Source organism: Artemia franciscana, chromosome 1, assembly GCF_032884065.1.
Source record: "Artemia franciscana chromosome 1, ASM3288406v1, whole genome shotgun sequence".
Classification (NCBI taxonomy): domain Eukaryota; kingdom Metazoa; phylum Arthropoda; class Branchiopoda; order Anostraca; family Artemiidae; genus Artemia; species Artemia franciscana.
In genome coordinates this window covers 47314616-47336566 of record NC_088863.1, presented here as the reverse complement: position 1 = coordinate 47336566, position 21951 = coordinate 47314616, and the positions used below count along the sequence as shown (strand labels likewise).

At 35.6% G+C, this 21951-nt stretch overlaps 1 protein-coding gene across 2 annotated transcripts in view; it reads right to left on the bottom strand.

The window, feature by feature from the left end:
- The window catches only part of LOC136030788 (protein Wnt-4-like), a 176188-nt gene extending 157704 nt beyond the window's left edge, over nt 1–18484 (bottom strand). For both annotated transcript variants that reach the window (XM_065709837.1, XM_065709841.1), the window contains exon 1: nt 18250–18484. In XM_065709837.1, coding sequence (XP_065565909.1) covers nt 18250–18416 — 167 coding nt within the window. In that variant the 5' untranslated portion in view covers nt 18417–18484. The remainder of the gene's footprint in view (nt 1–18249) is intronic.
- Nucleotides 18485–21951: the final 3467 nt, after the last annotated feature.

The window sequence follows — 21951 nt, the reverse complement described above, 5'->3', positions numbered from 1 at the left end:
TGAAAGTAGTATACACTCAAATATCACATATTCTGCGTTTTTCTCACAGTTACTTCGTTATGCAAGGATTTGTAGTAATTATATTGATTTTAAAAATAGATGTAAAATCTTAAGCCAAAAATTGATATCAAGAGGTTTTTCTGCAAATAAATTAACTTGGCAATTTAAAAAATTTAGTTTTCATTATAACGAACTTTTAAATAAATATCAAAAGAATTATCTGGAAATACTTAAAGAAATTTTCCACTAATTTCGGAGGTTCGACAAATGATGATGCAGCGCCATTTATTTTGAATTGTGTTTCTAATAGAGCGGATTTTTTTAAAAAAAATAGCCACATGGTAAAGATGAATTATATAATTGTTTAGTTCATTAATTTTTTTTTTGCAATGTGTTAATACTTGTGATTTGGTAAATTTTATCATCTTTAGTTTACCTATTGTTGCTAAAAAGAGGGATATATTAACAGGATAAGCTTGTTTTGGTGTTACTTGGTTGTTTTACATTTGCTATTTTTTTTTTTATATGCTTGTATTTTGGGGGTGATACCTGACACGGGGATGCCAAGGATATTCTGTGGTAGCCACAACACTTGGCTGGGTAGAGAATTTAAAGTGGCGAAACCCTGTAGGCCAGTGTATTCTCCTGATGAGCCCTTGTGTCGGGTTGTTGCCTCTGAATTATTTGTCTTTATTATTTTTTCTATTGTTTGGTAAATGACGACTTATACTTCTTGACGACATGACTGCCTGTCCATGGATTATTCTTTATGGTTGATTGTGTTTGGCTATGCTGTTTGACCTATGTGATTTGGATTAAGGCCTCATTCAAGTGCTGGTCTATATTAATCACTAATTTAGCAAAACAGTCTTCCTTTTCTCCTTCTGTCTCTTTTTTTTTTATGTGTTTGTGCTGTTGACTTGGTGATTTCTCTTTTCATGATATATATATATATATATATATATATATATATATATATATATATATATATATATATATATATATATATATATATATATATATATACTTTGCTTAATAACTTTGTTTAATCACTTAATAACTTTGCTGGGAGAACAAGCACCGGACCCCCCTAATTCCCCCAAATACAGCGGATCCAGTCCGATTACGTCAATGACGTATCTACGACATTTGCTTATTCCACTTACCAAGTTTCATCCCGATCCTTCCACTCTAAGCTTTCTCAAAGATTTCGAGTCTCCCCAACTCCCCCCAATGACACTGGATCCGGTCGGGATTCAAAATAAGAGATCTGAGTTACGAGGTCCTTCTAAACATCAAATTTCAGTAAGATCCGACCACCCGTTCGTAATTCATTTTTTCTAATTTTTCCGAATTAATGGTCCCCCCACTCACCCCCAGATGGTTGAATCAGGGAACCGACTATTTCTAATTTTATCTGGTCTGGTTCCTGATACGCCTGCCAAATTTCATCATCCCAGCTTATCTGGAAGTGGCCAAACTGCCATATAAACCACTATGGCTTAAAATTTATGCAACATTCTTAAAGCGAGTAACAAAGTAACACCCACTTTTATTCCTTAAGTTGGAAAACAGCTCTGTAATAACTTTCTAACTGGGAGACCAACGACTTTAACTTTAGATTGATTGAATGGATGTCACTAATTAAACTTGTAAACAGATCGGAAGGTTTCTCAAGTCCAAAACACAATTTGCGCTTTACTGAAAACAAAATATGTTTGAAATGTTTTCACCTTTCTTACTTTCCTAAATGAAAAATTATCAAAACCTTAACGAAGAAATGTCAGTATATGTCAATTTAAATGACAATCCACGGTCATTTGTTTTTTCTTTTTTTTTTCAGTAAAGCATAAATTGTGTTCTGGTTTTGAGAAGGCATAGGGGTTATCAGTCCTACTCATGTTAATTTTTGCTCGTTTTGAGCTTGACTCGGCTATTTATTATAATTTTTGTTCGTTTTGAGTTACACTTATTTATTGATAGTGATTTCTGGTAGTTTTATACTTGGAAGATTATTTGACTTTATTTTTGCTCATTCTTGGCTTAATGGAGCTCTTTTTGTTCTTTGAAGAAAACTTGTCTTGTGAGAAAAGTTTTTTTTTAAATTAATATCATACAAAAATAGGAAGTGTCAACAGACGGAGAAATATTTTTATGGAAGGGTGAGGAGGAGCTTGTACATTGGTGTCAATAAATTAAAGTACAGGAGGGAGGGGGTAGTGATTTTTTCATTTTATTAAAATGATCATGTAATAAAAAAGGAACGACATATCGAAAACCATGAACTAAATGGCTATACCACTACTTACTACAGCACCTGAAGCCACTTGAAGCCAACACCACTGCGAGTGATTTGCCTCCAACCCAGTCTATTCAAAGCTTATTCTTTATTCTTTAAGCTTTTCAAACAAAGCTTTCCTCTGAAGTTACAATTTCTTTTTTACCATTTCTTACGACAATTTTTCATCTCATTCGAAAATGACCCTTTCTCGATTGGCCTCACACAGATGGTTTAAAAAGCATACTCTTTGAAAATCTGCCTTCATTCGTCCTTAAAACCTATCCTAGCCATTCCAATTATAGCCTTATCAAGTTCGAAGCGCATTTTTCGCCGAGCTTGTTCCTTGACACGTGGTCAGTAAAACTGGTGCCTAAAACTATTCTTAGACAGTTCTTGGGGCTAACACAGATGCATACGCTCTTCCTCGAACATAACCTATTTAAAGCTTCACTATTTATTCCCTCCCATGAAATTCCAATTCCTTTTAAACCTTTTCTTATGGTATTTGTCCACCCCATTCGGGGACGGTCTGCTTTTCTTTTTTCCCCGGATAGAAGAACAATTAGCACAAACTCTGGCAATCCATCATCCTTTACCTGCAGAAAAAATATAGCCATCTTAGCCTACCAGTTATTGCTGCCCTAGAATGTGGGATAGAACAACACAGCTGGACATGAGGTCAGTCAATGGAGTACATATAATTCTCCTTCGACAATTCTTTTGGAAAACATCAAACAAATTTTCTCCAGCCTTCCGACACACCCATGTTCAGAGCCATACTCTACCACCATAATTACCACAATTACACCGTAATTACAGTTATTACAGCCCTTGAACGTGGAATTGAACAACAGAGCTGGATATGAGGTCAGTCAAAGAAGTACACAAAATTATCCTTAGACAATTCTTTTAGAAAACATCTAACAAATATTCCTCAACCTTCCGAAGCACCCATGTTTAGAGCCATACTTGACCACAGTAATTAATGGGCTTCCCATATTCTAGTCTTGATTTTACAGACTTATCTTCCTACTTTCTTAGACTTTTCTCATCTGGAAAAAAATTCAGTATTTTGGCTATTCTGTTTTTTAAATCTTTACTGTGTCCAAAATCCAACTGATTGATGAACTATCCCATTGATTGATTTTCTCGTTGCCACAGATTAACTCCTCACGCTAATTTATTTCTAATTTAATAATCCGCAGTGAGTTCTTCAGATATAGGAAGTTTTTTAGCAATCCCCTATGTGTCAGGAATTGCTATGAAAAACAGGATTTTTTTTTTCACTTTGAAAATTGATAATCTATAAATTAGATTCCAAAAGCGTAGAAAACGTATCGTTGATTTTTCCCTGAATTGCATCGGTGTTTAAATGTTGTTGGTTTTAATCAGTGGTGTTTTTATTTTCTAATTTGTTTCCTTATTTCCTGTTTTGGTGTATTTCTTTTTTTCCTTTATTTTCTCCTCTATAACAGCATTTTTATGCTTTGCAAAGAGGGTAGGAATAAATTATTAATACATCTTTGTTATAATTACTCGTATTAAGCGACTTTATCTTCTTAACATTAAATTTCAAACCTATTCTTGCATCTTGAGCTCTGAAAACCTACAACATTTATTCGTTCCGCTAACATTTGTATCTAGGACACTCAAATCATTAGCATAGAAGAGTTTTACCTTCCCATTTGATATTCTGGTCTCCCCCCCCCCTAGCCTTTGCCATGTTTTTTAGAATAAAATCTACCAGTATATTCCATATAAACGAAGATATGACAAAGCCAGCCTAAAACTAGTGTTTTAACACCAGTTTTGGTGTTATGACCAAACTTTGTTTATTTGAAATGCCATACAAGGATAGGACCTTCGCTAAAGTTTTTCTGCCCGGCGGATTAAGTATAAGAGTGAAAATTTTGTCACCCCGGTTTCCTCCCTTCCTAAAACTACACTTTTCTTCTCCTAAAACATTACCAACAATAAACCGTGTGTAAAGTATCGTCATGCTAAGCAATTTGCTTCCGATAAAAATGAAGCTAATGCCTCTGTTATTACGGCCAATCTCAATATAGTTTAAAACAGCAACTTTAAATATTTAAAGTAAACTAATTCGTGTTTCTCGTGTAAAATTTATATTTTTATGCATGTTGCATCCTTTCTTCTTTCAGCAACTCATTTGTCGCTATGGCCTGTAGTGCAGGCCTACTGTAGTTTTTTTTTTACATTGTTTCTTTGTAAAATATGTTGAAACAGCACCAAGAAAAATTTAAGAACTACACGAGTGGGAAAAAACAAACAATAGTTTTGTTTATTTAACAATGTCAGCATTCCCCGAAGATTTACCTTTCTTTGCATTATGCGACATTCTTTTGACAGTTATATTTTTACTGCAACTTCTTGATAATTGCTAATTTAAGACTGTTGCCAGTAAACTGAACGAAATTTATTTTTCTAATTAGGTATCTTATTGACTAAATGAAAAATTGTCAATCAAATTTACACTACAAAAAAAAATTAGCCAATGTTTTGAATGATGAAGAAAGAAAGTTTAAGAATTTTGTCAAAATACGTATGTTTCGGCCAGCAAAGAATTTCACAAGGCTAAGTTTTTATTAAAGAGGGCGAAAGGGTGGGTAAGATTCCCAGAAAGCAAGAAAAAAACATAAAAAGATGAATAACGTTACACATAAGGCAGAGACGTATGCAGTAGGTGCGTACGTGCTTGACATAAAGAAAAAGGAAAAAACCAAAAAAACTTAAATCTGTATTTCTTTTTACAAAAGTTAAAACCAACTCCTGTTCAGGGTAGGTAATATAGTGATTGGAATTCCATACAGTGGGGTACCAGCATAAGACTTTATTTAGAACTGCGTTCAAACTGGAGTTCGAGTCTGCTTAGTCCACATAAAGGCTGTGAGTTGAGTGTGGGTTTTCATTTTCGCTTTCCCTGTAAGAAAAACACGTTCAAAGGGCGGCTATTTGGATCCTGGGATACTTGGATACTCGATCCTGAGAAATGCTGTTTTCCGTTGTTATTTTTTATTCTAGCGATTAAGAGATTAAAAATATTATTTGGAGGGATTATACCATTTCAATAGCGGATGTGGTAATTCAAACGGCTTAGTTTGATTTTTTTAATTCAATATTTACAAGTATATTCAATCCCTAAAAACAAAAGACGACCCATCAATGGTTTCAATTCCTTTTCTGAAATGTGATTTCACCTCTAACATATTCATAATTTTCTTTCTCTTTCTAAATAGATCGGTCCTTGCTTACAAAATTACCCATAAATTGTTAGTTTAGAAATAATTTTCTCTTCTTTGGTGGTTAAGAAAAACTTAGAAATGTTATTTTTCCGCTATTCTTAATCTTCTATTCCAGATGCTAAGAGACCGAGAATATTACTTACAGGAAAAATAAAACAGCTTTGTAAAAATTCAATAGCGGACGTGATACTTCAAATCTCCTTCTAAAAATTCAAATATTTAAAGAATATACTGCCCCTTCAATCAAAGGATGATCTACTAATTGTTTAAATTCATTTTTTTTTTTTTACTGATTTAGCTTTTAAGACATTTATTACCGTCTTTCTTTTTCTAAATAGATTGTTCTTTGTTTCTCACTCACAGAATTGCTCATAAATTACAGGTTTGGATACAATTTGTTTTTCTTTGCATGTTAAAGGGTTTAGAAAAACTACCCTTTACAAAAAAATGCCTTTTTTAAAACAGCTGAAAATCCGAAATATATTTTTCAAATTTTATTCACTCTTCTGATTGTATTATTTTGTCTTTTGAATTAAAACAATCGATTTGACCAGTACCCCCTCTATCCCAGAATTTTGAGGATCCTTCGAAAAAAAAAGATTATCCGAAACACACCGAACATCATCTTCGAGCAAAATTAACTGTTTGTACAGAGTGTCATCATTCGTGTATTTCTGAAATTTAACTTTTGGGAAATTTTCGGAGAACTTAATTGTTTTCATTCGCAGAAATTTGAGAAAACCTCGAAAATTTCTGCAGTAGTGGAAGCAATGGGTACACATAACTGAAGAACAATTCCACCTATTGCATTCTGGCAAGAGGATTAAATGCTCGCCAGTATTATCATCTAAAACATCTTGCCTAAACGTAACTTCTGTCTTCTTCTGTAACGCAAATTTACTTAAATTATGGGAGAAGGGGTAAAAGTTTTTAAAACTTATGGGGGGGGGGTTAATTTAGTTGTTTCTTAATATTTTTTTTTCAAAGATAATACCCAGAAAAGTCATTTTCCAATGAATATAAGAAAAAAGAGCATTTTTAAAAATCTAGAGACAGGGTTATAATATCTGGGTGGGCAACTGCCCTCTCCCTCCCCCGTTAGTGCTACTGTTCTGCATTCAAGTTATACGTTAAAATTCGCCTTATAATCGATGAATTTGACATATTGTAGCGATACGACCCTAGAAATTGTCATGTAAGAAAGCTTAATTTCTCGGTGTGAAACATTGTCCCAAACTCAATCGGGCTATGTCGAAGACAATATAATAAATAGTTTCTTATAAAAAAGAAAAGGGAAGGATGAGCAACACAGAATATCCATTAAGACTCGGAACCCGTTTTCATATCCGTGTCATCTCTCACATTCATCACGTTTATCTTCTCAGGATGCGGAGAATATAGCTATACCAAGATTTATTGTACAAAGTGTCAATCAGCGTATATTAAATTTCAACACAAAATCGGACATATTTTAAGGGAAATTAGACCCAATAGAATAAGCTTTGCCATCTTGTCGTAAATTCCGTGTATTGGTTTAATTGGGGTTCCCGTCAATTGCTTGGATTATGGAACACAAAGGTTACCGAAACTATTTCAATTTTGATCCATTTAACCTTTCCCTTTGTATTGTATAGGCCGCCCATTTCAACAGAAAAAAAAATCAAATAATGTGATCGAATGCAACTGTCCGCTTGACAGAATGTGTTTGTCTTCGCTATGATAAAACTCTTGTGGTGAAAGAAATAGCTTTGGGACTTCAGGTCCTTCATAATTTTGTAATACTGATTAGCACACCCCAAACGAATGCTTTATACCGCAAATCCATGTACTATCTTGCTCCAAATCATTAGTTTCATGTTAAAAAGAACCGTATATGAATTTGCGGATATATTGGATTATTAGCTCTACCCAAATATATTGATTTGTTTACAGATTTGGGTAGGCTGAATATCAAAAGTCACGCCACCAAGGATGGGATACCCACCCAGGGAAAACTAAAAGACATTTATAAGATGTTTTAAAATTGGAAAATGAGAAATGCATCCATTTAAATCCTGGAAAGTCTGTTTACCATGTAATATGGTAATTCTGTACATTACCCTATTTATTGCCTTCACAAAAATTTGAAAAATCCGAACCTAGAATTCTCTTTTTTCTCGAGTTTAGACTCTCATGGATAAATCATCTAATGCTAAAATTTTGGTGTTTCTGTTAAACAGTTCGTGGTAATGAACTGTAAGTAAGCTGTGATGTGGCTCAACAGTAACCGAAATTAAAAGAAGCAGAGTCTTAATAACAATAGATACATCAAAAGAGTCGAATTTTGATGCTTATTCAAAATATGTAAAATTAATAAAATTTAATGGTACCCATCAAAACTAACAAGCCTGTGAAAATTTGCCCAATTTCGAAAAAGGGGAAAATACCCCCAAAACATCAAGTTATCTTAATGAAAATAACTCCATCAGATTCAGCCCACCAGAGAATCCTCCTGTAAGGGTTTCAATCTCCTGTGTGCAAAAATGTAGAATTTTTTTTTTTTTTGCCAGAAGAAAGATAACAGATGCGGGTTTATTTGTTGTTGTTTTTCCCAGGGGTAATCATATAAAATCAGTGACCTTGGAAGATCGGGAGAGGGCTCACTTGATCAGAAATCATAAGTTCTTATGCCCTTTTTAAGTAACAAAGGGGGCAGCTAGCCCCCATCCCACGCTCATTTTTCCCCAAGGCCACCCGATCAAGAGTTGGAGAAAGCTGTTTTGTTGGAGGAGCCGGATTTCCCACCATTATTTAAAAAATGATCAGAAATTAAATAGAAAACTAGCTTTTTTTTTATCTGAAAGTAATGAGTAACATTAAAACCTGAAACGAACAGAAATTATTCCGCATAAAAGGGGTTTGCTCCCTCGTCAATACCTCGATCTTTAAGCAAAAGTTTTTTTGTACTTATAAAAGACTATTCATTTTAATCAAATGGTTTTTGTGATTCAGAAGAATTGGGGCAAAATTCGAATTTTAGAGTAAAGAGCGAGGTATTGGCGAGGGGACAACCCCCCTCATATACGTAATAGTTTCTGTTCCTTTAGGTTTTGATGTTGCTCGTTACTTTCAGTTAAAAAAAACTTTTTTTTCTAATTTAATTGCTCATAAAGACCAAAGAAAAGCTTATAGACGACGCTGTTTACAGATCAGAGTATGTCAACGAATTCCCGGAAACTACTTTCTGATTTCAATAAGTTGTTATTCCCTGAGGTAATGCAACAAAGTATATTCTAATACTCTTTGGAAGTCGGCCCGTCGGATTAACTTATTTGTTTACTCCCACCCTTGCAGAATTATGCCTCTTTTTCATACAGATTGTTAATTGTTTGAAAATAAAAGAATTTTCTCGAACTTGCCCAGTAATGTCTAAGGGCAAACATGGCTCTGAAAAGTGGGCTGACATGGCTTCAGTCAGGGCAAACATGACTTCAAACATGATGAAGATATGTTAGGTATGGCTGTACACATATGTTGGCCGGAGGTGGCTTGGTGTTGCAACGAGCTGTAGGTAGCAGTAGATTAAGCACCTTTTCCACCGTTTTCATAGCAGTTCACACCATTCGTAAACTTAATTCACACCATTCGTAAACTTAAAACAAGTAGAGTTTTATCTTGCTATTTAAGATAAGTACTTGATTTTATTCCTCTTTTAAAACTAGTTTTTTCCTCAATTGAAGTTTGAGAACAAAATTAATATTTATGTTACGCCATTTAAGGAAGTAGTAAAGTAACCGGTTGCTGATGCTATTTGTCTAGGCTTAGTAATTCGCTCATGGCATATGTAATCTTCAAATAGGAAAAATATAATCTAGATAACTCATACTCTATTATACTGGCAGACTGTAATAATTTATGTTTCCTTTATTTTACACTCTCGTAAGTAAATAATAAGATTTTCTCTGAAACATCCAGTTTGACGCAGTATTATCAGAGGAAAGTTCACGGGAAAGAGCATATCTTTTAACCAAGGGTTTATACATGACTTGTCGCGATTTTATACGGGTTTGTGCCTCAAACCTTTCATTTATATTATCGTCAGCTCTAGCCTTGATTCTATGTTCAAGCTCCTGGTGTACGCAGTGACTTAGTTCGCAGCACCTCATTTTTAACTTTAATGATGTAAGTAAAAAATAAAGTGATAGAAGAGACTCAGTCGACGTACGCCCAAATACAAGCAAAACATCTTGTCTCAGGATACATTCTTTTATTTAGTAAACTTAGGCTGAGTTAGGCATTTCCATTTTTCCTCCAACTCTAGGTTACAGATAATTCTTTTTATACACAAATACTATTTGTTTTAAACGCCAAACTTTTTGATTTTAGGGACACATTCCAGAGTAGAATGTTTCCAATTTCACCAGCTATTAAAGAAAAACAGTGAGTATTCGAGCATTGACAACTCATAGATAACAAAATGTTTATAAATTAAATAAGATGAAATGAGGGCCCAAACTAAGGGGCCCTGTCCCCATGAAGTGTCATAATTTTACTGTGGCAATTATCTCTGTTTGGTAATTACAGGGTAGTATACGTGGCCAGCCCTTATCTCGGTCATTTTAAAAACGGAGGATATATTCCTCGCTATTAGAGCTCAGAATCACTATTTTCATAAATTGGTGTAGCCTACTACTTTCTTATTGAAACCACTATTCTCATGAATTTTGTGCGAATGGGAAATAAGCATAGTTTTTCTTACTATCTCTGCCAGTTCTTTATAAATTTTCGATCTTGTTTTGCTTTCAGATGGAAAGAAAGCTCCGCTTTTTATGGATAAAAATTTTGTTATAGACAAGGACGCCAATGGATGGAAGGGTATTTGCCCTCTAGATTATGTTCTCTCCCCTCCCTCCTTTAGATTTTGAAAAACGACTTTTTGGTATTCTATAGAAAAAAAGGAGAAAAACAAACCGCCCCCCCCCCCCTGAATTTTGAAAACAATAACTTTTTAGTATCTTCATTGAAAAAAAATGAAAGAAATCCTTACATTTTCGTGGATCGGTTTCCCTGGCAAGAGGTTTAGCCGGTTTTAACTTGGAATGCTTTTAATAAGCAGGCACATACAGTAGGTGTAAGCAAAAATTGGAATATCTAGAAAGAACTGCTCGATTGAACTAGACAAAATTGCTCCAGTGTTATTAGTTGTGTCAATGTAGGTCGTTCATTCAAAGTTTTGGCAGTCTAGAGGCACCCTACACGCATATAGTAGGGTGGATGGTCAGGCGAGCAAATTGCTGGTTAATTTCGCTTAGAGGATAAAAACCTGACAAAAAAAATGTACTATTTGATTTTTCATCCCCCCCCCACCACCCAATTGGTCGTATATAACCTCATATTTACTTTTATGTGGGTTCACAATATCTTTTTGCTTGTTTCTCGCTAGAATCAACACTTTAATAGCAAAATTATAAAGTCATTACATTCAGAAAACTGGGCATCCGTGTGTTAGCAGTTGCCAGGTCAATTTTCAAATTTCTTTTGTTTTACATAGACTCAATGTGGGACTTCTTGCATTCCAATTGCAGCCAATTAATTCAGCAAGAAGGCTAGTCTTAGAGAAAAAGAACTGCTAGTATTTTTTACAGCTTTGTCACAACCTTGGCTAATACAGCATCAACAATATAACGAAGGAACAGAAGTTGGATTTAAAATGCTATATCTCGATGGTTAAGAAATCTTATATCGAGTTCTTCACAAAACTGCTCTAGATATGGGGAAAATTTAACTTGCGCTAGACCGTAGATCCTCCTGTGCCTCCAGAGGCACCCAAGGCGTCCAAGAAGAGTCTCCAGTCGTCTCTGAATCTTGCGGCTGTGACGATGTCTTCCCCCTCCGGCTGTATTGAGGCGTGAAGGTGCCACAGGTCGTTGTTGTAGGTACGACAAAGTGTATCTTTGGGTCTTCCTCTGCGGTGGGTGCCTTCAGGTAACCAGAAAAAATATAGATTTTGGGATTTTGGAATCATCCATGCGCAGCACGTGACCGAGGTAGCTCCATCTACGCCTTTGTATGGTCTCGATGAGGGACGATTGACCTGTGATGTTTTTAATGTGCTCGTTCGTTACCTTCTGGTCCATTGGATGCCGAAAAGTCTACGTAGGCACATGTTTTCAAAAGATTGAATTATCTTCTCTTGTTCTTGGCTGAGATGCCATGTTTCAGGGGCATAGAGGAGGACGGGCAGGACGTTGCTGTTAAAGAGGCGGAGCTTAAGCCAGAGAGAGAAAGTACTCGACCTCGAAACTTTTTGAGCCTGTTGAAGGTGCTGCTAGCCTCTCCAATTCGGGCGATGACTTCTTTGGCTGTGGATCTCGTGTTCTCGATGGTGCTGCCAAGACATTTGAAATATACCACTTGTTCCACGTCGTTGTCACCGCATTTGATGTTCATAAGTTAATCGCTAGTCGTCATGCCTTTGGTTTTACTGGCGTTGGTATTGAGTGCAAAACCTTCTGCTTTTTTTGGACGCTCGTGAGCAGCGCTTGAAGCCGTGATTTGCAGGTTTCGAGGATGGTAATATCGTCAGCAAAATTTTGGTCGCTCAGGAGGCCATCATTTAGGTGTAACCCAGGTGAGTCGACGCTCCTCAATACTAAATCGATGACGACTGTGGACAGTAGCAGAGATATCATGCACCCTTGTTTCACCCCGGAGAGGATGGGAAATTTACGTGAATTTCCCTCTGCTTTCTTCACACAACAGGTCGTATCTTCATACATCGCCATGATGAGATTACTGCGATGTCAGGAACACCATGAACTGCTATTGTACAAACCGGACATACTACTTCCTCCATTAAAGCCAATTCCAACTAAATTGTTCATGTCTAATCCAAACTCTAGGCAGAATTTAATAATCCACTTTAAAATAGCTACGCCAGTCAGGTCAATCACACTGTTGAAACGCAGAAAAAGTCAACCGACAAGTAGAACAAACTGTTCTTTTGAAGATACATCACTTATCTCCTCAGCCGATATTGAAATTACTTCGCAATTTTCACTCTATTCAAAATTGTGTCCCGAATGACATAGCCTCCACTATTGACAATAGCATTCTGCGGTAGAGGAGATGCATATTTTGTACTTTAGTTGATGATATGAAATATCCCTACAATTTTGTGTTTCCGAAATCCGTCATCAATTGCAACAACCTTTTGAATACCTCTTCATTTTCAACACTTTTTGTAAGAAAGTTACTTTATTCTTGAAGAACCCGCAGGGCTTGTCTATGAAAACGACATAATAGAATAGCCTGGACAACTGGTCATAACATTTCTTGGTTTTTAATCCTTTCTTCGTGATCTTGCAAATTCAATTGCTCGTCAAATGGAATAGGTTTTCCCTCTTGTATTTTGATAAGCATCATAGTAATATGATACTGTGTTTCATCTGATTCTTGAACACAGGGACAACATCTTGAAAATCAGTACATGGCTTACAGACTAAGCATCCAAGCGTTTCATGTGAGCCTTTACTGGTCTCAGATCCAGCAAATGGTCTCAGATTCGGCAGTATTTGCATAACGCACCTTTTTTTGAAGGGCTGAATACCAACCATAAATATTTTTGGAGCCAAATACTTAGAAAGTGATGACGTTTTATCACTATGCCCTAAAACTTATGGTTAACTACTTCAGGAAATTCAAATTCCTTTCCTGGCTTCCAGTACCAACACATTAAACCCAACTTTCAAGCATCAGAAATGTGGGTCACCTGTATCAAAGAACTCCAAACTAATGACTAGCAAGGTGATTATGGGCGCAGTGACTGAAGTATTTTCTGAATGTTTGTCAACTTCATGAAGGGGATCATTAATACATTGACTAAGAAGTCATTCTAGTATCTTGGACAAGTTCACTTGAAAAGTTCACTTTAAAAGTTCCAAGATTTTTTTTTTTCTGAAATAAACTTTCTCTGTTAATTTAAACAACGACTACCATTCCTGAATCAGCATCAGCGGCAAGTTTTACTTATGATATGGAAGTTTTTTTTTAATTGTCTTTAAGATTTTAACTACTATGGGCTTTCTCTGTGACCTTTCGTGCTGCAAAGGCCATGGAAAGCATAAAACCAAATGGGATGGTAAAACTCTCCTACACAAAGGATTATTTCAATTTGATAAATTGAGGAGTAGTAATTATAACTCCATTAGTAGTTGCACCTCTTGAGCATGAAAGTGGGGGGGGGGGCTGATTGGCTTCCTGTCTAAGTTTTGGACAGTTTCTGTTTGTCTTGAGTTTCAACATTACTCTTCATTTTCACATTAAAAAATATACATTTAATTTGACTTTTGTTCCTTTCTTAAAATGTTCCTCCCGTTAACTTCCTTATTCATGCTCAGCTTTGAAAGCAAGATCGTGATTTCCTTCGGTGATATCCGAAAAAATACTTTGAAGGTTTTAGCAAACAAATTATTAGGGTTCAATTGATTTATGCAGGCGTTCTAGACTTTTTAGACAATCACACTTTATTTAACAAGTGGGACTACCACCCCAAGAACGTGTGCAGGTGGAAGATCTTGGGGATCTGCCTCCCCTAAATTCCAAGTTTCCTTGAATTTCTGTGTAGTTCTTCTCCAAATTATCAAATAAATTTTTTTTTGCCATTATTGCCCCAGCCCCGAAAAACTCTTGCGTACATGCCTCTACTGCCCTCTAAATCTTTCGCTTCTTTTGCTAGGACAAGGCACAAATGATTTTAAACTACGAGTATAGTTTATAAATAATTTCAAATTAATGAGCTATAAAAGCAACGAAAGAAAATATTGCAATGTAAAATATGCTAATTATTTTTAGAGTTAGCTGGGAGTTGATAGTAGAGTTGATAGTGGCTATCGTCTCCTCAGATTTTGGCTTTCAGCGCTTTTAATTCTCCTTGACTTAAATAAGGTGTCGTCGCTTTCATTTCTCTTTTTTTTTTTTGAAAATAAATATTTTGAATTTTATTGGTTTTGTTTTATCTGAAGCGATAATTATAGTAATTCTTTTTCTTTCTGTAAATTAGTTGACACTCTTGTCCAACTTAAGTTCTCGTTGTATGTTATTATGACAACGTGTCATTTGAAATTGAAAGACCTGATAATGTAATTCTAGATACTTCTTGAATGATTGGCAGTTATATAATATTTGTTTGTCAGTAACATGAGCCTAAATTAGCGTAAAATGTTTGAATTCAGCATTTGTTATGACATTATATATATCGTTCACCCAAGAAGACGTTAGAACAGTATTTTCTCTTTTTCTTGAAGATTCTCTCAATTTTGGTACTAGGCTTTCCCCCTGGAATATCCCCCAGTGAAATTTTTCCCACTGCAGAAAATCCTCCCAGATGCAAATTTGAGTAGCCACAAAAAAATTTTGATGAAAATAAATAATGACAAAAGAAGGAATTTTGGAAAAATATTCCCACCATTCCAAAATATAAGCAGAAAATATGGTGCAGAGTGTCTTATACTAGGCTATTTATTTTTACATTTAGATTTTACTCTAATTCTTCATTCGCATTTCTGGGGACTGAGTTACCATAACAGGGTAAGATACTGTTTAACAATGGGGCTGTGTCGGTGATAAAAACCATGAAGGCAAACTTATTAGACATTTTGAAGTTTTTGAAAAAAAATAAAGTTCTAAAAATTTTATTCGATATTATAAGGATCAGAATTGGGCCAGATTGCAGAAAAGGAGCCCAGAGGGAAGCTAATCACCCTCCAGTAGCTTTTGGTCTTTAAAAAGCACACACACACACTTTCCATTTTCAACTGAATGAACCCTCTCTTAATTTTTTAATTTTTTTGGTACTTTTCTGTCCCTTTTTGGGGCTGTCTTTTAAGAGGAAGTTTTTTTTCCTTCTGCATTGGGGTCACTTTAGTCCAAAGTTTCATATAAGTTTCAGGCCAATCGAAAAAATTTGGAGCGTTTTTGAGCCCACTTTTTAAGAGTCTGGACCAATTTTCAAGCATCCAATCCTGTGAATAATTTCTATGTACATTGGTCCCCTTGGCCCAAGGACTTGCGGCTATAAGTATGAAATTGATAATAAAGAAAGTTTTTGGGCGTTTTTTCCGGGCCCCTAACACCTTTCTTTTCCGACAGCAAAATGCTGAGGATCATTTTGACCTAGAAAATAACCTCTAAAAGTTTCATGCCACCAATCAGATGCCTGAAGGGGCTACAAAAAGACCCAATATGATAAATAGTTCTAGGACTGGGACTTGGTGCTCCCAATCACTTCTGACTGTTAAAAAAAGGCACTAGAGGTGAATGTGCGATTGAAGAAGTATCCTCCAAAGTTTCTACAGCAACAGGGAGGGAGGAGGGGACATCCCCCCTCCCATACGGAATAAATTTTGCTCGTTTTATGGTTTAATGTTACTCTTTACTTTCATAATTAAGGCGTAGACCAGAAACATTCCCAGAAATCAAGAGCGATTAAAATTCATTTTCTACCGCAATTGGTTCCCTAGGAGAAAACAACAAAATGATCCACCGCCTCTCCTTCATAATGGCAGATGCGTTTTTCGACTTCATTGCAAATTGTTTTATGAAAAACGAAGTGAATCAGTTTAGTTAAATGAAGATTCAAAATAAATATTAGAAACACTTCAACGGAATAAGAAGAGAGATACCACCCTACAGAAACTTATTCAGGCTAAGTCTAAATGAAGGGAAATGAGAGATTAATTCCTACCCGACAGAAAACAGAAAATAAATATCCATAGAGAAATACAGAAAACCCTCCCACAGAAATCTCTCCCCTGCGTAAAATTCAGCCCCAGGTATTAATAAAGATCATATTTTAAATTCAAAAGCAATTGAAAATTCCCCCTGCCGCGGACAATTCCCTCCCCCCAGAAAATTTATCCCTGACAATTTCCCCTTCATTGAGGAATCGAGTCCATAAATCGAAAAATCTGATAAAGCTCTGAATTACTAAACACGAACTTCGATTTTTTCTTTCAAAAGTCATTCTTTCCACAATAGAGTCAATTGCAGACTCAATTAAGTTGTCCTTTACCCTATATTTAAATACATTACCTAATTAATTTATTTTGATTACACATGAAAGAAGTCGTGGAAAAAATACCGTATGCAAATCAAATCCATTTAAATATGGAAAATACTTCCGACAATTTCCCCTTCCCGGCAGAAAATTCTCTCCTGAACAATCCTTCCTGGAGAATTTTGCCCACACGAAAAATAATGATTATATTTTTACTAAATTAATAAAACTGTTGAACACCAAATTAAGAGGATTCATTGGAAAAGGTTTTGGGAAAATTTTGTAGCTAAAACCTTTGCAAGATGGTGTATCAGCAACTTCTTGGAGTTTCTTTGCAATAGGATTAATGGTGTGCTAACACATGCAAGACACACAGACATACATTTTGGTTATATTTATACAGATTTGTTTGGTACAATCAGACACGTGGAACGGCACCCAAAACTCCTGTAATAGTGTTAGCATTATTGAGTATGAGGTACAATTTTAATCAAGGTTTCTACTTCATTGGGTGCCTTAAGCCCTTTTATTTTATCGGTTTTTAAGGAAGGGGGGTTCTTCGACTAAAGTCAGAGGGTAAAACTCCGTCCCCTACGAATAGGCGTTGATATAAACCTAACTCTCAATCCAAATTTTTACCCAATAAAGGAGTGGCAAACTTCTCATCCCCAATTCGAAATGCTCGAAGGACAAACGTGGGGGATAGGGTGACATTAGGAATTTACCTCTTCTCAGAGGGCCACAGCGCAAACTTTTGTATGTGCTGCTTTAAGAATGCTGCGATATGATGTTGTGTAATTAGTAAAGAAAAATAATAATAATTTCACATTCTTTATTATACTAAATTTGTTAAAGTTTAGCCAGACGTAATTCAGTATTTTGATGTTAAATTTAGCTATATGGTATGGTAGATTTACTGAATATGTAGCTTACAGACAAGAAGACATCATTTTTTCGGAGTGAATGAAGGGGGCATATTTAATAAGACAGTTAATGGCTAGAAAAATATATATATTTTTGAGGAAACATGCAAAAAACTGAGGTTTAAGAGGGGGTATACACTCCAAGATCCTCGTGCAAACACGTGAATACATTGCTTTGGGAATAACAAATAGCAACTCGCAGTATAAAGACGAGTGAGATCAACGCAGTAAAATAGCCCTTGCGTTTTTCGTCTAAATTATCCTGAAGAATTAACACTTCATGAGATAAAAAGCATCGCAACAGGCAGACCCGCCACATTCTAAGAGTCGTGTAACCAATCACTCTGTGGGTGCTAATTCACCAAAATATAGGAGAATGTAAGGATCTTTTTCTTCTTTTTATAAATGAAAACACAAAAAAAAAGTGGCTTTTAAAATCTGGGAGGTAAATCTTTTGCACGTAAATATCAAATTTCGAAAATTAGATATTTTTCAAAATCCAGAGTTAAATTTCCCACCCCCTGGCAAATGAAATTCATGAACTCTGAACAAGTTTCTCGAAGATAGCTCTCTTGAAACTACCCCTCCTCCTCAATTAGCCCTCGGCCTCAAACATACAATCATAATAATTTCTGAATATCTCATTAACCCATCTCAACTACAAAACCCATCCACAAAATTATTGGGAAAGTAATCATTACTCTTAATAGATAGTTTTACGGTAAATATAAACGTTATTTTACTTACAGCCACTGAATTCCTGTCGCCAAACCGGGAAGAAATAGAATAAAAAGGAGAAATGCACATATACAATTCACGTTTTGAGCACAATTTACTACACTTTTTTTCTTTTTTGATTCTAAAAATTTAAGTTGGCGGTTTTTTAAACAAAGAATACACTCGGAGACTTCCATCACTTCACATTATTTATAATCAAAGTTAACAAACATAGATAATTATCCAAACCCAGGATTTTAGGTACTGTTCCTCAACGAAGCCATCAGCTTCGGCGAAGACTTGTACCATCAAAGAGTCCCGCCAGTAGGTAATTCTAGAAATTTGACCAATCATTGCGTGGAAACAATTCTCATTTGCCCAATCACAGCTTTGGTTAGAACGTGCCGGTGGAAATTCAGAAGAGCAGTGGCTGTGGAGGATTAGCTGAACTATACGGGGGAGTGCCTTTCATACAGAGGAATAGAGCGCTGACATAGGGGTAATTTTCATATTCAGGACCTGGAGGATTTGCAAAGAACAAGGAGTTGAAGCGCAGGATCACTTTTTCGTAATCTTGGAAGGAGTTGGAAAACTGAAAGTTTGGCGGATGGGTGTTTAATTGAATTGCATAAGTATATTTTGTCGGGAATGCAATTTTGAACTGATTTTGGAAAAGAGGGTTTGGCTAGAACAAGAAAAAACAAAAAAACAGGACGAATAGGATCAAATGTACATGAAAGTGTGGAGACCAAACCACAAAAACACCGTAATTTCTTAGAGAACTGACGCTTATACAATGGCGTTAATTCACATATACTGGTTTGGAGATACATTTTTGTTATCCAAGGGGGCAATTTTGTTTATTTTTCAGACTTTTTCGTTGAAAATATAAAAAATGGCATTATCCATTAAAAACGCCCCAAAAAAACTGTTTTTCAAAATCTAAGTGGGATAAAACAAAATCTAGGGAGGTCACAAGCCCTCCATCCCTCCAAAATTGACACTACTGGGATCCTAAGTCTTTTTACATGCATATTTCTACTTTTTTTTTACGGGAATTGGAACAAATTGATTAAAACAGATCTAAATAAACGTGTATGGTGTCTGCATGATCAGTTTGTTCGGCTAACTTTAAACAACATAGACGTAAGAGATAATTGCAGAGTTAAAAACAAAACGTTCTCAAGTTTATGGGGAGCATAACAAGCTATCAACTTTTGTCTCAAAGCCAAAAAAGAAAAAAATCAGGCATTTGGCAACTTAGTGTATCTTAGGTTTATTTTTATTTTTATCTGTCGGGCTTTTGTCCTGACATAAACAAATTCAGGAACTGGGTCCTTTTAGTTCTTTTTTTTTCGAGTAGGCCGACCTTTTTTGCCCATGAGTTATGGATCTATTCAGGCTGGTCATTTTTGCAACGAATGTAGATATTAAAATTAATAACAATGCTTGGAATTGAGAACTAAATGGAAAAACTTAGCTGTAAATAGGCGACTGTAATATATGTTTTTTATGCATTGATATTAAAACAACAATCAATTTTTATGACAAATAAGACAAGTAGGCACCTTCAATTTCATTTTCAGGATACTTTAAAAGTCTTTTTATTCAATGAAAAAATGCCTCTTTGAACTAAAGAGGAAAGCAAGGCTTTATTACCAGGGTTCTGTGAAGTGTGGGAACAACTTAAAACCCTGGGTCATATTTGTGTGTTGCTCAAGCAGCAACGTCTATCGGCTTGCAGTTAACCACTCTTAATTACAAAACAATCTGTAGCCGCTTGTTCCAAATTTAGTTGAGGTTCAATCCTCACAGGGCCTCCTTCTAATGGACTGATTTTGTTAAATTTTTTCCTGAAAGCTTTTCCAAGAATTCCTAAGAGAGATTTTAAAACTTGAATTAACATAAGGAACACGGATGACTTCATAGCCTTAGTAAGGCCTAAAGGGGCGAGAGCCTTACTTTTATTTGTGGTAATTTTAGTTCATTTCGGGCTTGATTTGATTTTTCATTTCATTACTGCTCGTTCTAGCTTTCATTTACTCGTCCATATATATTTATATTTTTTTTAACGTCTATTTATTAAGCGACTTTATTTCGGTTCGTCTTAGGCTTTAACACCATTCTACTTTATTTTCAAGAACTCTTATTGAAAAACATATTTTTAAGTTTTAATTGATTATTGTTCGTTTTCTAATTATTCACTGCAAGAAGAAAATTCAACTAATCTACTCCAGAATTTTTGCAGTACAGAAGCAAAATTGTACAATAGAAAGTCTCTTCATTAAACTATACACAGTCTTTGCAGTCTCCTTGGTTTTTTTCCCGCAGTTTACCCCAATAAAAAGCATTCAGTTCATTTCGTTCGTTTTATTTCCAGTTTTTACTGTGCCTGCGTTCTTGGTATAGAAATCGAGATCTTATAACATTTTTTATATTAATCATTTATTCTTTCTAATTACGGACTCCCAGATATATGTTCAACACTTGCAGGGAAGCGTCTCAAACTACACGTAAGTATTTCCCTGTCCATAGGGGCCTTTGCGTTTGATTTAGCGTAGTTCTTTCTTAAGTGTTTTGTTTCGTCTATTTTATTGTTAATTCGCGTTTGAGTTTTGTAGCAAGTTGAAAATATATGTTATCGTGACAGACCGATATTGGAGAATGCCGACTTTAACCGGTGATTGTCAACAAACACCAAACACGTCGTGAAAGATCAAAATATTTTATCACATTCTTGTGCATTCAAACCCCCTCACCAGTGTACGTCGACAGGCACAAAAGAGATATGCTCTGGTAAATGTCCAAAAGAGAGAAGTCGATTAGGAGGCAACATGCTATGTCCCACCAAATTCTTTTCTCTGCTTGGATTCAGTCAGCTTTGCCAGTCTTATGCAGGACTTGATGGTGACAGGTTAGTTAGGTTATAAATATGAGAAATGCACAACATTCACCATTAGTGCATGGTGAATGTCAACATTCACGGGTAAAAGTCAGAAATAAGGAGATTTAACAAATATTTTGGAAAAACACCAAGCGAGTATGTGTTTGTTGACATTCACCGCTGAATGAAATTCACCAGGTCTTTCAGCGTAACATACACATATATCCCAGACAGATTAAAAATACGTATAACTTCTTATCTCCTATTGAGCGAAGATGAATACAGACGTTTCAAAATCCACTGTTTTGTTAAAAGAGCTTTTTTGTATTTGATTTGGTTGCAATTTTTAGTTACAGTGGAACGGTTAGCAAAGTATTTAAATAAATACCATATAGATTATTTACAAAAAAGTTCTCGGTCAAGGCCAACAACGGTCGTCATACTAAGACGGAGCCTTTACAAACCAAACCCTTTTGGATAATCGCTCCCTTCTCAACAGTTGGTGCCCACTTCACCATACCTGCACCTTATATCCCTTTACTCTATTCCTGCCCGTATGTTTACTCTACAACTCCCCCAATTTATCTTCCCCTCTAGTTGTTGCTCATTAGTAAGCAGAACAAATTCTTCTCGCACCTTTACGTCATACCTTTGCACTATTATTGCCAGTATAGTAGTGCAGTAGTAAGGCAGATTCTCTGGGTTACTACTGCTTCACTCTTCTGATTGTTAAAGAAATTATCTTTCAGCACAAATTTTTCTCTCCTCATTTCTGGGTGTACTCTTCACACAGGGAAGCTAAAGATGGAGTTCCAGAGCTATTTGCGTTAGTTCTAGATAAGAAAACG